This window comes from Bos indicus x Bos taurus, chromosome 14 (assembly GCF_003369695.1).
Source record: "Bos indicus x Bos taurus breed Angus x Brahman F1 hybrid chromosome 14, Bos_hybrid_MaternalHap_v2.0, whole genome shotgun sequence".
In the NCBI taxonomy this organism is placed as follows: domain Eukaryota; kingdom Metazoa; phylum Chordata; class Mammalia; order Artiodactyla; family Bovidae; genus Bos; species Bos indicus x Bos taurus.
This window is the reverse complement of record NC_040089.1, coordinates 75977941-75994736: the sequence shown is the minus strand read 5'-3', so window position 1 is coordinate 75994736 and position 16796 is coordinate 75977941. Positions and strand designations below refer to the sequence as shown.

Sequence of the window (16796 nt, the reverse complement as noted above, 5' to 3'; positions counted from 1 at the left end):
TGCTATTCTTATTGCATGATTTCCATTGTTCTATCTTATAGATCACTTATGTGTTCTTCTGTATAACTTAGTCTGCTATTCATTCCTTCTACTATTTTATTTCAGCTAGTAAATTGGGTCTTTTTTATATTTTCTAGTTCCGTATTAACATTCTGACTGAGTATATTGATTTTTTCCCCTTAATTTAGCTACCATTTTAAATATCAATGCTATGAATTCTTTTGTGGTAAATTGTTTATATCTGTTTCATTTATTTTTTCAAGTGTTTTCTCTTATTCTTTCAAATGAGGTCAGTTCCTCTGCCTTTTCATTTTTCTTAACTTTCTCTGCCCCTATGATTTTATGGGAAACAGTTACCTCTTGTGGTCTTGAAGGATTGCTATTAAATGGGGGCACACCTATACAGACTGCATGTACCCAGTACTTTTGGTAAAGAAGTTGAATTTACGTGGATGCAAGTTGCGGTTTTCTTCAGGGTGTCCTATCAGCTCTGACTTTGGTAGGGGATGTGATGGGGATGGAGGCGCTCGAGGTGCAGGGGGTTATGAAATAGGATTTTCCTGCTTCTCAGTCACCATCAACAACCAATGGGAGTGCTATGTGATCTCAAGTTGCTGGAGCAGGAGCCTTGTGGTTCAGGCCCCAGATGGCTCTGTTACCTTCAAGTATGTTGTTTTACCCTCTCCCTTTCACCAGACCTCTTGTCCCAGAGGAGGTCCTGGTGAAGCAAGGGGGACTTGGGCTGGCCTCAAGCAGAGCTACAAGATGTCTCTGATGTGCTACTATGCAGACACTTGCAATTGCTTCCCTTGCTGCACTTAGATGTAGCCTTCAGTTCAAGACCACTTTGTCCCTCACAGGTAATCACTGCCCCCAGCCTCCACTCCCACTCTGTTATGGAGCTATCCCACAAGTAGAGGAGAGCCCATGCAAGCTCTCAGTATACACTGGTGGGTAAGGCATGAGCTGCTGTCAGAGATGTGGGCTGCTTCTAATGCACTGCTTCAGTAAGTGCAAACAGCAGTCACTGCCGCCCCACCCAGATTCTTCCCGGTACCCTGTGGCCTCTGCCCCCGTATGCACATCTTTCCCTACTCATGGCCTCCCCAGGTCCTGTGCCACTCTGTGTCATTGAGGGAGGAAGAATGCATGTTTGTTTGACTGGGGATGAGATACATGCCAGGGTATAACCATAGGGTTAGGTTCGGGTTAGAATTAGCCAACTGGCTTTCTGCGTGAATGGAGTCCCGGTTTTCCGCAGCCCACCTTTTAGCTTCAGCAGTCCTCCAGTGAGCCGAGGAGGCTCCTGTTTCCCATGTAGGACCTCTGGGCTGAGACCCCCACACCCAGATCGGGTGTCCCCCTTGTTGTCTCCCTTTTCCTCTGAGTCCTTTCCTGGGGCACGGTCTGACCTAATCATTTTCATTCCCTTGCCACCTGATTATGTGTGCATATTTCTTACAGCCTTGGTTGAACAGGATTCCTTCTGCCAGTTTCTAGTTAATTTTCAATGAGGATTGTTCTTCATATACATATGTTTTGTGTGTGTGTTTCCTTTTTTTTTAATTGAAGGATAATTGCTTTATAGAATTTTGCTGTTTTCCATCAAACCCCAACATGAATCAGCCACAGGTATACATATTCCCCCTCCCTTTTGAACCTCCCTCCCATCTCCCTGCCCATCCCACTCCTCTAGGTTGACGCAGAGCCCCTGTTTGAGTTTCCTGAGACATAACAGCAAATTCCTTTCAGCCATCTATTTTACATACGGTAATGTAAGTTTCCACATTACTCTTTCCATACATCTCATCCTTTCCTCCCCTCTCCCATGCCCATTAGTCTGTTTGTTTTCTGTATCTGTTTCTCCATTGCTCCCCTGTAAATAAATTCTTTGGAACCATGTTTCTAGATTCTGTATATGTGCGTTAGAATACGATATTTATCTTTCTCTATCTGACTCACTTCCTTCTGTATAATAAGCTCAACCGCCTCGTCAGAACTGAGTCCAGTGCCTTCCTTTTTATGGCTGAGTAATATTCCATTGTGTATATGTACCATAACCTCTTTATCCATTCATCTATCGATGGGCATCTAGGTTGTTTCCATGTTCTAGCAGTTGTAAATAGTGCTGCAATGAACAGTGGGATACATGTGTCTTTTTCAACCCTGGTTTCCTCAGGGTACATGCCTACGAGTGGGATTGCTGGGTCATATGGTGGTTTTATTCTTAGTTTTTTAAGGAATCTCCAAACCGTCTTCCATAGCGGCTGCATCAGTTTACATTCCCACCAAAAATGCAAGAGCTTTCCCTTTCCACACTCTCCCCAGGATTTATTGTTTGTAGACTTTTTGATGATGCCCATTCTGACCAGTGTGAGGTGGTATCTCATTGTGGTTTTTGATTTTCCTTTCTCTAATAATAAGCAATGTTGAGCATCTTTTCATGTGTTTCATATACATCTATTTTTGGTGTGTTTGAGTGGGGAGATAAGCTACACATCTTCTTACTCCACAATCTTGATTGATCTCCTAAAGCTATAGGTTTTCTCATGTATCTTTTCTTTATCTGCTTGAAGAATTTGGAGTTTTTTCCTTGTAGGTGAATTTCCTTGCAGATTAACCTCAATGAAATGACCAATTTTATTCATAGGCAGTGTCTACGCACACCATGGGAAAATATAAGTATCTTCTGGACAGTGCTCAAATTGTCAAGTAGTTATTTGGATCCATGATCTACTCTCCAACCCTACTGTAGTTCTAAATCTTTCTTTGTCCTTGGCTTTCTAATTATATTTATTTCATGTTTCTTCAAATCTACTTCTCATCCACATTCACATGCATTCATGTACAAATTTCATACGGTTTTAAACAAAAATGCATTCTGACTAAACACATAGGATTGTATGATTTTGTTTCAACAAGAAACTCAGAAATAGGAGTAGTCTGCATTTTGTGATATGGAACAGCCATCAGAGCATTATTTGGCACATAGGACCTCATTCTGAAGACTGACTCTAGCATTTAACTCTTCCATTTTAACCTTTACACATCTTTCACTTCTTGGGAACATTACTTTGGAGACACAAATTATAAACACCAGTTACATGTACACCAGCCATCACACTTTGAAAATTCTCAAGGGTTACATGAAGCAAACGTCTTAGCCATACACAGAAAAGAACAAAAGTGAATGTTTTAGCACTTTGATACAAATTTCTTAGCCACTCCAAAGATGATTTATGTAGATTACCAATTGGAATAAGGTTCCAAGTCTTGGAACACTGGATCCATGTAGAATAATAAAAAGATTATGCTTTCGTACTCCTTTGGGCCTCAGTATTATAGTCTAGAAAATGTAGATGACAGTACGAGTATTAGCTAATAAAATGGTATAAGAATTAAATGATCAGATACATGCAAACTGCCTAGAATAATGCCTTGACACATAGTAAGAACTGACATGTTGATTATTTAGTAGGGTAGCATATCCAAAAGTTTGAGAAAATGGGTTTAGAAGTCAATTTAATTTTCATATGTACCCTTTATCCTCTATTTCCTAGTTAAATGAGTTAGGCAAATTAATATTACTTTTGTAGTTTATGTGTAAGTGGAATTAAATAATACCAATCTTTTCAGCTTGAACCAGGTTGAGAAACATATATGCAGGAAGCAACAGTTAGAACTGGACATGGAATGGCAGACTGGTTCCAAATAGGAAAAGGAGTACGTCAAGGCTGTATATTGTCACCCTGCTTATTTGACTTCTATGCAGAGTACATCATGAGAAACACTGGACTGGAAGAAGCACAAGCTGGAATCCAGATTGCTGGGAGAAATATCAATAAACTCAAATACGCAGATGACATCACCCTTATGGAAGAAAGTGAAGAGGAACTAAAAAGCCTCTTGATGAAAGTGAAAGTGGAGAGTGAAAAACTTGGCTTAAAGCTCAACATTCCGAAAACAAAGATCATGGTATCTGGTCCCATCACTTCATGGCAAATAGATGGGGAAAAAGTGGAAACAGTGGAAACAGTGACAGACTTTATTTTTGGGGGCTCCAAAATCACTGCAGATGGTGATTGCAGCCATGAAATTAAAAGACGTTTACTCCTTGGAAGAAAAAGGAGTTATGACCAACCTAGATAGCATATTTCAAAGCAGAGATATTACTTTGCCAACAAAGGTCTGTCTAGTCAAGTCTATGGTTTTTCCAGTAGTCATGTATGGATGTGAGAGTTGGACTGTAAAGACAGCTGAGCAATGAAGAATTGATGCTTTTGAACTGTGGTGTTGGAGAAGACTCTTGAGAGTTCTTTGGACTGCAGGGAGAGCCAACCAGTCCATCTTAACAGAGACCAGTACTGGGTGTTCATTGGAAGGACTGATGCTAAAGCTGAAACTCCAATACTTTGGCCACCTCATGCGAAAAGTTGACTCGTTGGAAAAGATCCTGATGCTGGGAGGGATTGAGGGCAGGAGGAGAAGGGGACAACAAAGGATGAGATGGCTGGATGGCATCACTGACTCAATGCATATGAGTTTGAGTGAACTCCGGGTGTTGGTGATGGACAGGGAAGCCTGGCATGATGCAATTCATGGGGTCACAAAGAGTCGGACATGACTAAGCAACTGAACTAACTGAACTTAATCTTTTCTTGTTATATAAATATAGAATTAGAGAAAAGTAATGTAAAGACCTTAGCAAAATGTTTGTCATATAAGAAATAACAATCCAAAAAACAGATGATTGCAAAATGTGTGTTCCAGATAGAAAAGAAAGAAAGAAAGAAAGAAAGAAAGATCTTAGGAAATTTCCCAATGGTTTCAGTGATTGGAGTTTAGAAAAACAGTAGATTCTTGGTCCGTGCATCTCTACAGAGTCTGAGTAGGAATGAAAATTTCTAATGTCATATAAATCACACATTGCATTATTTGAATCAGTTAAGTTAAATTAAATAGGATTCTTAAAGTATATACTCTGTTTTGTGTAAAGAATTAACATAGTACTTTATGAACTCAGGCCAAGAGAAAAAAGATGCTACAAATATTTTAAAGTGTGGTGCTGTTATTTACATTGACAATGAAACATGGAAATCTTGAAGACTTTTATAAGCAATGTCATGAGGCAAATGTTGATTAAGACGTTTGTCAACGTTCAATTTTAAGTATGATTATTTTTGATAATTATTGATGCAAGCTGTCGAGATGAGCACTCAATATTCTAAAAAACTGACCAAATTTTCATGATGTTGTCAGTTAAAAATTGAATGAAGCAGACTTTTCAGAAACAAGTGTCATTACCTAACACTGACAATTTGCTATATTTCATTAGATTTTGTTATTCACATATTAAAATATTTTCACTGGATTGAAACCTGTATACAAGTAGGAATCACCTGGAGGTTGATATTTAAAATAAAGAAGACTACCTAGACTCTACCTTTGGAGATGTTCCTTCATCAGGAAAAGGATCAGAAATCTATCTTTAAAAAACACCTGAGATGAGTCCAGTGATCTGGATTTCAGAAATGCTGAAATACTGCTTGAAAACATCTTTATTCTGATCCTAAAACAATAGCACATAAGATTTTCATAAATAATTGCAAAGATTCAGATAACTATACTTTGAATAATGTGTATGTAAACTATATATGTGGAGAAGGGAATGGCAACCCACTCCAGTTTTCTTGCCTGGAGAATTCCATGGACAGAGGAGCCTGGTGGGCTACAGTCCATGGGGTCGCAAAGAGTCAGACACAACTGAGCAACTAATACTAATACAATACTAAACTATATATGAATCATCTTGGGAGAATTTTAATTATGTGGTATATTTTATAAGCACTTTAATAAATTACAGAAATAAAATTTTAAGAAGACTCAGCTAAAAAAATAATTTTTTGACAATTAGCATTATCCTAAATTTATTATTCTTAAAATATTTCTCAGTGAAACACACTACAGACAATTTTTATAGTGGATATTTTTTAAGCATAAAATGTTTATGCTTCATATTTTTGTCACTTGCTTTTTTAGACTAAATAGTATAGAATTAAGTTGTATATATTGAGTTTAAAATCTTTCTTTCAGAAGCCTTACGGCACTTATAATAATTTCTCTCTCTCTCTTTTAAGCCGAACCAATATTCTATCAGCACACAATGTGTTTATGAAGCAATATCCTAAAATATTCTTGCAGAAAAAAGTCAGGCTGCCTAAACTTTTCAAAGAGGAAGAGACAAGGTAATGATGTCTTCTTCTGAAAGCAAGCCTTTGTGTGTGCGGATGTGTGCGTGTGTGTGCAGATGTGTGTGAGTGCACAGAAGAACATGTGGAACTCAATACTGAGTGTTTGATCAGTTCCCAGTACTCCATGTTACGGATCCGCCAGGAAAATGGATATTAGTGAGGAAGGCTGAATTCCTACCATAATTCTTCAGGCATTTTAATTAGGTTATATGATAACTGGGACTAATAAATATGTGTAACTTCCCGAATTTTTTCATTAAACAACTATCCCTATACAATAATCTTAATAAGATAAAATACGATTAGGAATGAGAATATAGTAAATGATACAGAGAAAACTAAATAAATTATAATTTGTGAGAGAATATTTCATGTAACCTGAGAATAATCTAGGTGTTTCTGGTTCATTTTGTAAAAAATATATACTACTAAAATTATTCAAGATGACATAAATAAAAGTAATTATGGTATGAATAAAAGAGTTGTAAAAATAACTCTCCAAAAGTATTTTTGAAGCCAAAATAGAACAAAAGCAAAAATTAAAAACTCCTAGTCTCAGTGATATGACTAGATGTTCTTTTTAAGAAAAGGTACTTTCTATGCAATTTAATATTTTTGGAGTATAGAAAATGAATATAGGTTGTGTATTTGCCATGCCTGTATAACAAGATTTCACAAGAATAGCATAAATAAGAAATATCAGTTTTTAGTTATGACTATTAAGACTCTACACATGGACATCACCAGATGGTCAACATCGAAATCAGATTGATTATAGCCTTTGCAGCCAAAGATGGAGAAACTCTATACAGTCAGCAAAAACAAGACAGGGAGCTGACTGTGTCTCAGATCATGAACTCCTTATTGCCAAATTCAGACTTAAATTGAAAGTAGGGAAAACCACTAGACCATTCAGGTATGACCTATATCAAATCCCTTACATTATACAGTGGAAGTGAGCAATAGATTTAAGGGACTAGATCTGATAGACAGAGTGCCTGATGAACTATGGATGGAGGTTTGAAACACTGTACAGGGGACAGGGATCAAAACCATCCCCATGGGAAAGAAATGCAAAAAAGCAAAATGGCTGTCTGAGGAGGCCTTATAAATAGTTGTAAAAAGAAGAGAAGCAAAAAGCAAAGGAGAAAAGGAAAGATATTCCCATTTGAATGCAGAGTTCCAAAGAATAACAAGGAGAGATAAGAAAGCCTTCCTCAGTGATCAATGCAAAGAAATAGAGGAAAACAGCAGAATGGGAAAGACTAGAGATCTCTTAAAAAAATTAGAGATACCAAGGGAACCTTTCATGCAAAGATGGGCTCAATAAGGGACAGAAATGGTATGGATCTAACAGAAGCAGAAGATATTAAGAAGAGGTGGCAAGAATACACAGAAGAACTGTACAAAAAAGATCTTCACGACCCAGATAATCACAATGGTGTGATCACTCACCTAGAGCCAGACATCCTGGAATGTGAAAGCAAGTGGGCCTTAGAAAGCATCACTATGAACAAAGCTAGTGGAGGTGATGGAATTCCAGTGGAGCTATTTCAAATCCTGAAAGATGATGCTGTGAAATTGTTGCACTCAATATGCCAGCAAATTTGGAAAACTCAGCAGTGGCCACAGGACTGGAAAAGGCCAGTTTTCATTCCAATCCCAAAGAAAGGCAATGCCAAAGAATGCTCAAACTACCACACAATTGCACTCATCTCACATGCTAGTAAAGTAATGCTTAAAATTCTCCAAGCCAGGCTTCAACAATATGTGAACTTCCTGATGTTCAAGCTGGTTTTAGATAAGGCAGAGGAACCAGAGATCAAATTGCCAACATCCGCTGGATCATGGAAAAAGCAAGAGAGTTCCAGAAAAACATGTATTTCTGCTTTATTGACTATGCCAAAGCCTTTGACTGTGTGGATCACAATAAACTGTGGAAAACTCTGAAAGAGATGGGAATACCAGACCACCTGACCTGCCTCTTGAGAAACCTATATGCAGGTCAGGAAGCAACAGTTCGAACTGGACATGGAACAACAGACTGGTTCCAAATAGGAAAAGGAGTACGTCAAGGCTGTATATTGTCACTCTGCTTATTTAACTTATATGCAGAGTACATCGTGAGAAATGTCTACTGAAAGAAGCACAAGCTGGAATCAAGACTGCTGGGAGAAATATCAATCACCTCAGATATGCAGATGACACCACCCTTATGGCAGAAAGTGAAGAGGAACTAAAAAGCCTCTCATGAAAGTGAAAGAGGAGAGTGAAAAAGTTGGTTTAAAGCTCAACATTCAGAACATTAAGACCATGGCATCTGGTCCCATCACTTCATGGGAAATAGATGGGGAAACAGTGTGAGACTTTATTTTTCTGAGCTCCAAAATCACTGCAGATGGTAACTGCAGCCATGAAACTAAAAGATGCTTACACCTTGGAAGAAAAGTTATAACCAACCTGGATAGCATATTTAAAAGCAGAGATGTTACTTTGCCAACAAATGTCCATCTAGTCAAGGCTATGATTTTTCCAGTGGTCATGTATGGATGTGAGAGTTGGACTGTCAAGAAAGCTGAGTGCCGAAGAATTGATGCTTTTGAACTGTGGTGTTGGAGAAGATTCTTGAGAGTCCTTGGACTGCAAGGAGATCCAACCAGTCCATCCTAAAGGAGATCAGTCCTGGGTGTTCATTGAAAGGACTGATGCTAAAGCTGAAACTCCAATACTTTGGCCATCTCATGCGAAGAGTTGACTCATTGGAAAAGACTGATGCTGGGAGGGATTGAGGGCTGGAGGAGAAGGGGACGACAGAGGATGAGATGGCTGGATGGCATCACCAACTCCAATGGACATGAGTTTTAGTAGACTCTGGGAGTTGGTGATGGACAGGGAGGCCTGGCGTGCTGCGTGCAGCCCATGGGGTCACAAAGAGTTGGACATGACTGAGCGACGGAACTGAACTGAACTGATAAGGCATATATGGGCTTCCCTGGTAGCTCAGCTCATAAAGAATCTGACTGCAATGAAGGAGACCCCAGGTAGATTCCTCGTTCGGGAGGATACCCTGGTGAAAGGAATAGGCTACCCACTCCAGTATTCTTAGGCTTCCTTGGTGACTCAGACGGTGAAGAATTCGCATGCAACATGGGAAAGCTGGGTTGTAAGCACAGCACATACAGGCAGAGAAATAGTGCTAGTTGCTCAGTGGTGTCTGACTCTTCGCAACTTCTTGAACTGTAGCCTGCTAGGCTCCTCTGTCTCTGGGGATTCTCTAGGCAAGAATGCTGGAGTGTGTTGCCATTCCGTTCTCCAGGGGATCTTCCACACCCAGGCATTGAATCCAGATCTCCTGCATTGCAGGCTGATTCTTTACTACCTGAGCCACCAGAGAAGTCCACATATAGGCATACATAAAAAATAAAATGTTTGCAATAGTGTATTAGCATATTGGTACACTACAGTTAAGTTGACTTCATCTCATGAGTACTAAGATTTTTTAGAAAATCTGTTATTAAAATTTTGTAATATTAGTAGCTCAAAGAGAAACTATGTGATGATATCTACAGATGATGAAAAGGCATTTGATTTAATTCAGTATCCATGTCTCATAGTAAAAGCAAAATCAGGCAAGTAAAAATGTGTAATGAATACAATCATGTGACTGTTAAGAAATACAAAATGTTTCTCTCTTTTTTGATCATGAAAAATCATCTGCTCTAAAGTAACAATAAAATATCTTAAAATGGAATTAAGATAAATTACATAAAGTATATTAAGAAATTATAAATCTCATCTACACTTAGCTTACACTGGTCCCTCATGTAATGTGATAAACTCATATATGCCCAGTTGATGAGAAGAGAGCTGCAGTTAATTCAGAGAACATTTGGCAGGATAAAATCATTGAGGAAACAAGAATCTTAGTAGACACTAAATTCCTGCACTATTAAATCATTCACCAATAACCTTTACCTGTTATCATTGTCATATTCTCAACACTTTATAATTCATTTAATTCAAGTGTCCTGTGACAGACACAATAGCCAGACTGAAGTATGACACCTCCTTTGCTGTGGCAGCTCGTGCGAATCCTGATGCCAGGGCATTTGCTAAGCAGTGAAGTAAGACAGTCATGTGCAAGGAGAACAGAATAAATGCTTTATATAACCATTAAAACGACTTGGAGCAATGCTGCACTAATGAAAATAAATGGAACACATGGCAGAGACATAGGGAAACATTGCTACATGAGCAAAAAATGTGAGTGCGGGACGAGAATGAGACAAAGCGCTGTTTGCAACTGTGACCATTATCTAAACTTTTTTTTTTGGGTAGATCATCTAGACAGAAGGTAAACTTTAGGTATATTCACAGACATGGGAAATCAAATAGACACATTAAAAAAAAAAAACTAAATTTTGACCCAGACGACTTGCACTTGCATTGTTATTCCACCCAAGAGCAGAAATGTGTCTTTGGAATTGTCTTTGAACATTGACTGCACTCCAGATTTTTTTACTCAGAAAAAGAGGATAATATTTTCCTACTCAGAGTTATGCATTGAAAGAGTGTTTTAACTGTAATAGCTCTTTATTGAGCTTCCCTGGTGACTCAGATGATAAAGAATCTGCCTGCAGTGTGGGAGACTTGGGCTTGACCCCTGGGTTGAGAAGATCCTTTGGAGAAGGACATGGCTACCCAGTACAGTATTCTGTGTTGGGAGAATTCCATGGGCAGAGGAGTCTGACAGGCTACTATCCATGGGATCACTGATTATTACTGTGGACTGCAGATTTAAACAATAATCACCTCTGCAACAAATTAATAAAAATTCACAGCATTGCTTGCTTCAAACATTTTTAAATAACAAGAAATATATAGACTTTACTCAATGAATTTTTGCATTAGTTTATATCCAAGGAAAAAGAAGTTTAAGATAATGATAATAACAGAAGAAACAAAATGTATCCACAGAACTGTAGAAATCTATGTTAAAGATACATTTATAAAAAAATGTAATTTTTTAGGAGGATGGGAATTTAGATATTTGCAAGGAGGCCTGTATCCCTGTTAATGTCTTTCTTGACTTCTATAAAAATTCCTATTTGATGTTATAGATACTTTAAGGGGACATATGTAATAAAGATAATATTTTATATTATCTTTTGATATTAATATATTCCCTTAATAATATGACTTCTGCACTCCATGCATCATAATGGTTGCAGAGAAAAGAGAAGGATAAATACTGCACTGAGAAGGAGAAAACTATAAAATGGAGGCATATGAGGAAAAGTAGAGATACAGAAGTAGAGGAGGTTAGCTAAGTTTGAAAAGTACTGATCTTCATTCACGCCCACTGGAGTACAAAATGAAGCTGGGCAAAGGCTAACAGCTTTGCCAAGAGAATGCACTGGTCAGAGCAAACACACTCTTCCAACAACACAAGAGAAGACTCTACACATGGACATCACCAGACGGTCCATACCGAATCAGATTGATTATATTCTTTGCAGCTGAAAATGGAGAAGCTCTATACAGTCAGCAAAAACAAGACCAGGAGCTGACTGTGGCAGATCATGAACTCTTTATTGCCAAATTCAGACTTAAATTAAAGAAAGTAGGGAAAACCACTAGACCATTCAGTGGTCATCCAAATCAAATCCCTTATGATTATACAGTGGAAGTGAGAAATAAATTTAAGGGACTAGATCTGATAGAGTGCCTGATCAACTATGGACGGAGGTTCATGACATTGTACAGGAGGTGGTGATCAAACTATCAAACTATTCCCAAGGGGAAAAAAATGCAACAAGGCAAAATGGTTGTCTGAGGAGGTCTTACAAATAATTGAGAAAAGAAGAGAAGCAAAAGGCAAAGGAGAAAAGGAAAGATATACCATCTGAATGCAGAGTTTCAAAGAATAGCAAGGAGAGGTAAGAAGATCTTCCTAAGTGATCAATGCAAAGAAAACAAAACAAAACAAAAAAAACAGAATGGGAAAGACCAGAGATCTCTTCAAGAAAATTGGAGATACCAAGGGAATATTCCATACGAAGATGGGCACAATAAAGGACAGAACTGGTATGGACCTAACAGAAGCAGAAGAGGTTCAAAAAGGTGGGAAGAATACACAGAACTGTACAAAAAAGATCTTCATGACCCAGATAACCATGATGGTGTGATCACCCACCTAGAGCCAGACATTCTGGAGTTCAAAGTCAAATGGACCTTAGGGGGAATCTCTACAAACAAAGCTAGTGGAGGTGATGGAATTCCAGTTGAGCTATTTCAAATCCTAAAAGATGATGCTGTGAAAGTGTTGCACTCAATGTGCCAGCAAATTTGGAAAACTCAGCAGTGGCCACAGGACTGGAAAAGGTCAGTTTTCATTCCAATCCCTAAGAAAGGTGATGCCAAAGAATGCTCAAACTACTGCACGATTGCGCTCATCTCACACGCTAGCAAAGTAATGCTCAAATTTCTCCAAGTTAAGCTTCAACAGTACATGAACCAAGAACTTTCAGATGTTCAAGGTGAATTTAGAAAAGGCAGAGGAATTAGAGATCAGGTTGCTAACATCCGTTGGATCATAAAAAAGGAAGAGAATTCCAGATAAACATCCATTTATGTTTCACTGACTATACTAAAGCTGTCTGTGGAAAATTCTTCAAGAGATGGGACTACCAGACCACCTTATCTGCCTTCTGAGAAACTTTTATGCAGGTCAAGAAGTAACAGTTAGAACCAGACATGAAATAACAGACTGGTTCCAAATTGGGAAAAGAGTAGGTCAAGGCTCTATATTGTCACATGCTTATCAAACTTATATGCAGAGTACATCATATGAAAAGTTAGGTGGATGAATCATAGGCTATACAGATGATATTACTTTAATGGCAGAAAGTGAAGAGGAACTAAAGACCCTCTTGATGAAGGTGAAAGAGAAGAGTGAAAAATCTGGCTTAAGACTCAACATTCAAAAAACTAAGATCATGTCATCCATTCTCATTACTTTATAGCAAATAGATGGGGAAACAAAGGAAACCATGGCAGACTTTATTGGGCTCCAAAATCACTGCTGATGGTGACTGTATCCATGAAATTAAAAGATGTTTGCTCCTTGGAAGAAAGGCTATGACAAACCTAGACAGCATATTAAAAAACAGAGACACTACCTTGCCAACAAAGGTTCCTATAATAAAAGTGGTTTTTCCAGTAGTTATGTATGGATGTGAGATTTGGCACACAAAGAAGTCTGAGTGCTGAAGAAATGTGGTGTTGGAGAAGACTTTTGAGAGTCCCTTGGACTGCAAGGAGATCCAACCAGTCCATCCTAAAGGAGATCAGTCCTGAATATTCATTGGAAGGACTGATGCTGAAGCTGAAACTCCAATACTTTGGCCACCTGATGCGAAGAGCTGACTCATTTGAAAAGATCCTGATGTTGGGAAAGATTGAAGGTGGGAGGAGAAGGGGATGACAGAGGATGAGTTGGTTGGATGGCATCACTGACACGATGGACATGAGTTTGAGTAAGCTCTGGGAGTTGGTGATGGACAGGGAGGCCTGGTGTGCTGGGGTTCATGGGGTCACAAAGAGTCGGACACGACTGAGAGACTGAACTGACTGAATTGAACTTGGGAGCAAAGCCTAAGTATTTAAACAAATATTCCTAGATGACTTTTGAAAATTATTGTTATAGTAAGACCTAACTTGAGCTTCATTCAACATGAAGTGAGAATAATACTGCAGCATTTCTGTGAATGAAGATGCCAAGTGACACACAAAAGCTAAGGCTTTTGATTCCACTTGGCTTGTGTCTAGCATATACAAGGTCCAGAAATGACCACAAACAGTGTTGAGGAGACAATGAGATGCTAACAGCACTGAAGGGCTGTCGGGGAGAAGGGGAGCACAGGTTGCTGAGCACAGGTTGCTGAATAACTGATCCAGGTGAAAGGTAGCCAGCAGGAATGAATGATGTTCCAAAAGTTGCAATCTTTCCTCAGTAGATGCCGGTCTAGGGGCCTGCATAGACCTGCAGTCACGATGCAATAGAAACATGATGATGATCAGCTCGCAGTTCACAGGGAAGAGAAACTTCTTCCTCAGACCATGGTCATATTGGCAACTGGCTGGAAGAAGCACAAGCTGGAATCAAGATGGCTGGGAGAAATATCAATAACCTCAGATATGCAGATGACACCACCTTCATGGCAGAAAGTGAAGAGAAACTAAAAAGCCTTTTGATGAAAGTGAAAGAGGAGAGTGAAAAAGTCAGCTTAAAGCTCAACATTCAGAAAATGAAGATCATGGCATCTGGTCCCATCACTTCATGGGAAATAGATGGGGAAACAGTGGAAACAGTGTCAGACTTTATTTATTTATTTGGCTCCAAAATCACTGCAGATGGTGATTGCAGCTATGAAATTAAAAGATGCTTACTCCTTGGAAGGAAAGTTATGACTATCCTAGGTAGCATATTCAAAAGGAGAGACATTACTTTTGCCAACAAAGGTCCGTCTAGTCAAGGCTATGGTTTTTCCAGTAGTCAGGTATGGATGTGAGAGTTGGACTGTGAAGAAAGTTGAGCACCGAAGAACTGATGCTTTTGAACTGTGGTGTTGTAGAAGACTCTTGAGCATCCCTTGGACTGCAAGGAGATCTAACCAGTCCATTCTAAAGGATGGGGAGCACATGTATACCTGTGATGGATTCATTTTGATATTTGGCAAAACTAATACAATTATGTAAAGTTTAAAAATAAAATAAAATTAAAAAAAAATAAAGGAGATCAGTCCTGGGTGTTCTTTGGAAGGAATGATGCTAAAGCTGAAACTCCAGTACTTTGGCCACCTTATGCGAAGAGTTGACTCATTGGAAAAGACTCTGATGCTGGGAGGGATTGAGGGCAGGAGGAGAAGGGGACAACAGAGGATGAGATGGCTGGATGGCATCACCGACTTGATGGAGGTGAGTTTGAGTGAACTCCGGGAGTTGGTGATGGACAGGGAGGCCTGGCGTGCTGCAGTTCATGGGGTCGTGAAGAGTCGGGCACGACTGAGCGACTGAACTGAACTGAACTGAACCTCTCCCAACATATACTCAAACCAAGTTCTGAAAGGAAATGAAATAGAAAATTGACATGACTGAGTCTTCATTTACTTAACAAAAACAAGGTTATTTTACCCTAAATGTTTCAAATTAATGGGACAGACACCATGTGATGGTATAAGTTATTTCAGTCGCTCAGTCTTCTACGACTCTTTGCCACCCCATGGTCTGCAGCACGCCAGGCCTCTCTGTCTATCACCAACTCCCGGAGTTTACTCAAACTCATGTCCACTGAGTCAGTGATGCCATCCAACCATCTCATCCTCTGTTGTCCCCTTCTCCTCCTGCCCTCAATCTTTCCCAGCATCAGGGTCTTTTCCAATGAGTCAGTTCTTCGCATCAGGTGGCCAAAGGATTGGAGTTTCAGCTTTAGCATAAGTCTGTCCAATGAATATTTGGGACTGATTTCCTTTAGGATGGACTGATTCGATCTCTTTGCAGTACAAGGGACTCTCAAGAGTCTTCTTCAACACCACAGTTCAAAAGCATCAATATATATATATATATATATATATATATACACACATATATGTATATATATATATAAATAAATTGTCTTCTTTGTACATTGTAGAGTTTAGATAAAATTTAATTCCACCAATCTACTTAGGTGTTAAAATACAAAAACTGCATCCATATAAAAGAGCCAGAGGAAAATGTCCTTTAACAAAGAGAAGCTACAGGGGTTCCTGTCCATATGAAATATGTTATTCTCAATGTTCACATCTCAGGATGCCTGTTAAGGCACAATTAACATGGATACTGACATAACTTTTCTTTAGTAGAAAGCAATTGGAAATCTAATTAGGACATTGTAAGAAGGAAATTTCAGAGTAATGAAAGCAAAAACTAACCTCATGTGAATAGATGTCTACATCATGTATCATCAGGCATGCAAATTGAAACAGTAGTAAGACACCACTATAAACTTATTAGAAGATCCAAAATCCAGAACGCTGACAATACCAAATATCAGCAAGATTGTGGAGCAACAAGGACTCTCATTTATTACTGGTGAAAATGCAAACTGGTACCAGCAGTTTGGTTGTTTCTTACAAAACTCAGCCCACTCTTACCACATAATTCAACAATAACACTTCTTGTCATTTACCCAAAGAAGTTGAAATATATGACACACAAAAGCTGGCACACAAATGCTTATAGCAACTTTATTCATAATTGCCAAACCTGGATGCAATCAGTAAGTGAATGGCTAAACAAACTGTACTACATCAGATAATGAAATATTATTTAGTGTTAAAAAAGAGCCACAGAGCCATGAAAAGACATGGAAGAAACTTAATTGCATGTTACTAAGTGAAAGAAGGCAATATGAAAAGGACACATTGTATAATTCCAACTGTATGATATTCTAGAAAATGAAAAACTAGGGGGATGGTAAAAAGAGTAGCAGTTGCCAGGGTT

The 16796-nt window shown here is 38.7% G+C and overlaps 1 protein-coding gene across 1 annotated transcript in view; it reads left to right on the top strand.

Moving 5' to 3' along the window:
* Positions 1-16796, top strand: part of CNBD1 (cyclic nucleotide binding domain containing 1) — a 501194-nt gene that overhangs the window by 47172 nt on the left and 437226 nt on the right. Inside the window, exon 3 of the mRNA XM_027560651.1 lies at positions 6138-6245. Coding sequence (XP_027416452.1) covers positions 6138-6245 — 108 coding nt within the window. The remainder of the gene's footprint in view (positions 1-6137; positions 6246-16796) is intronic.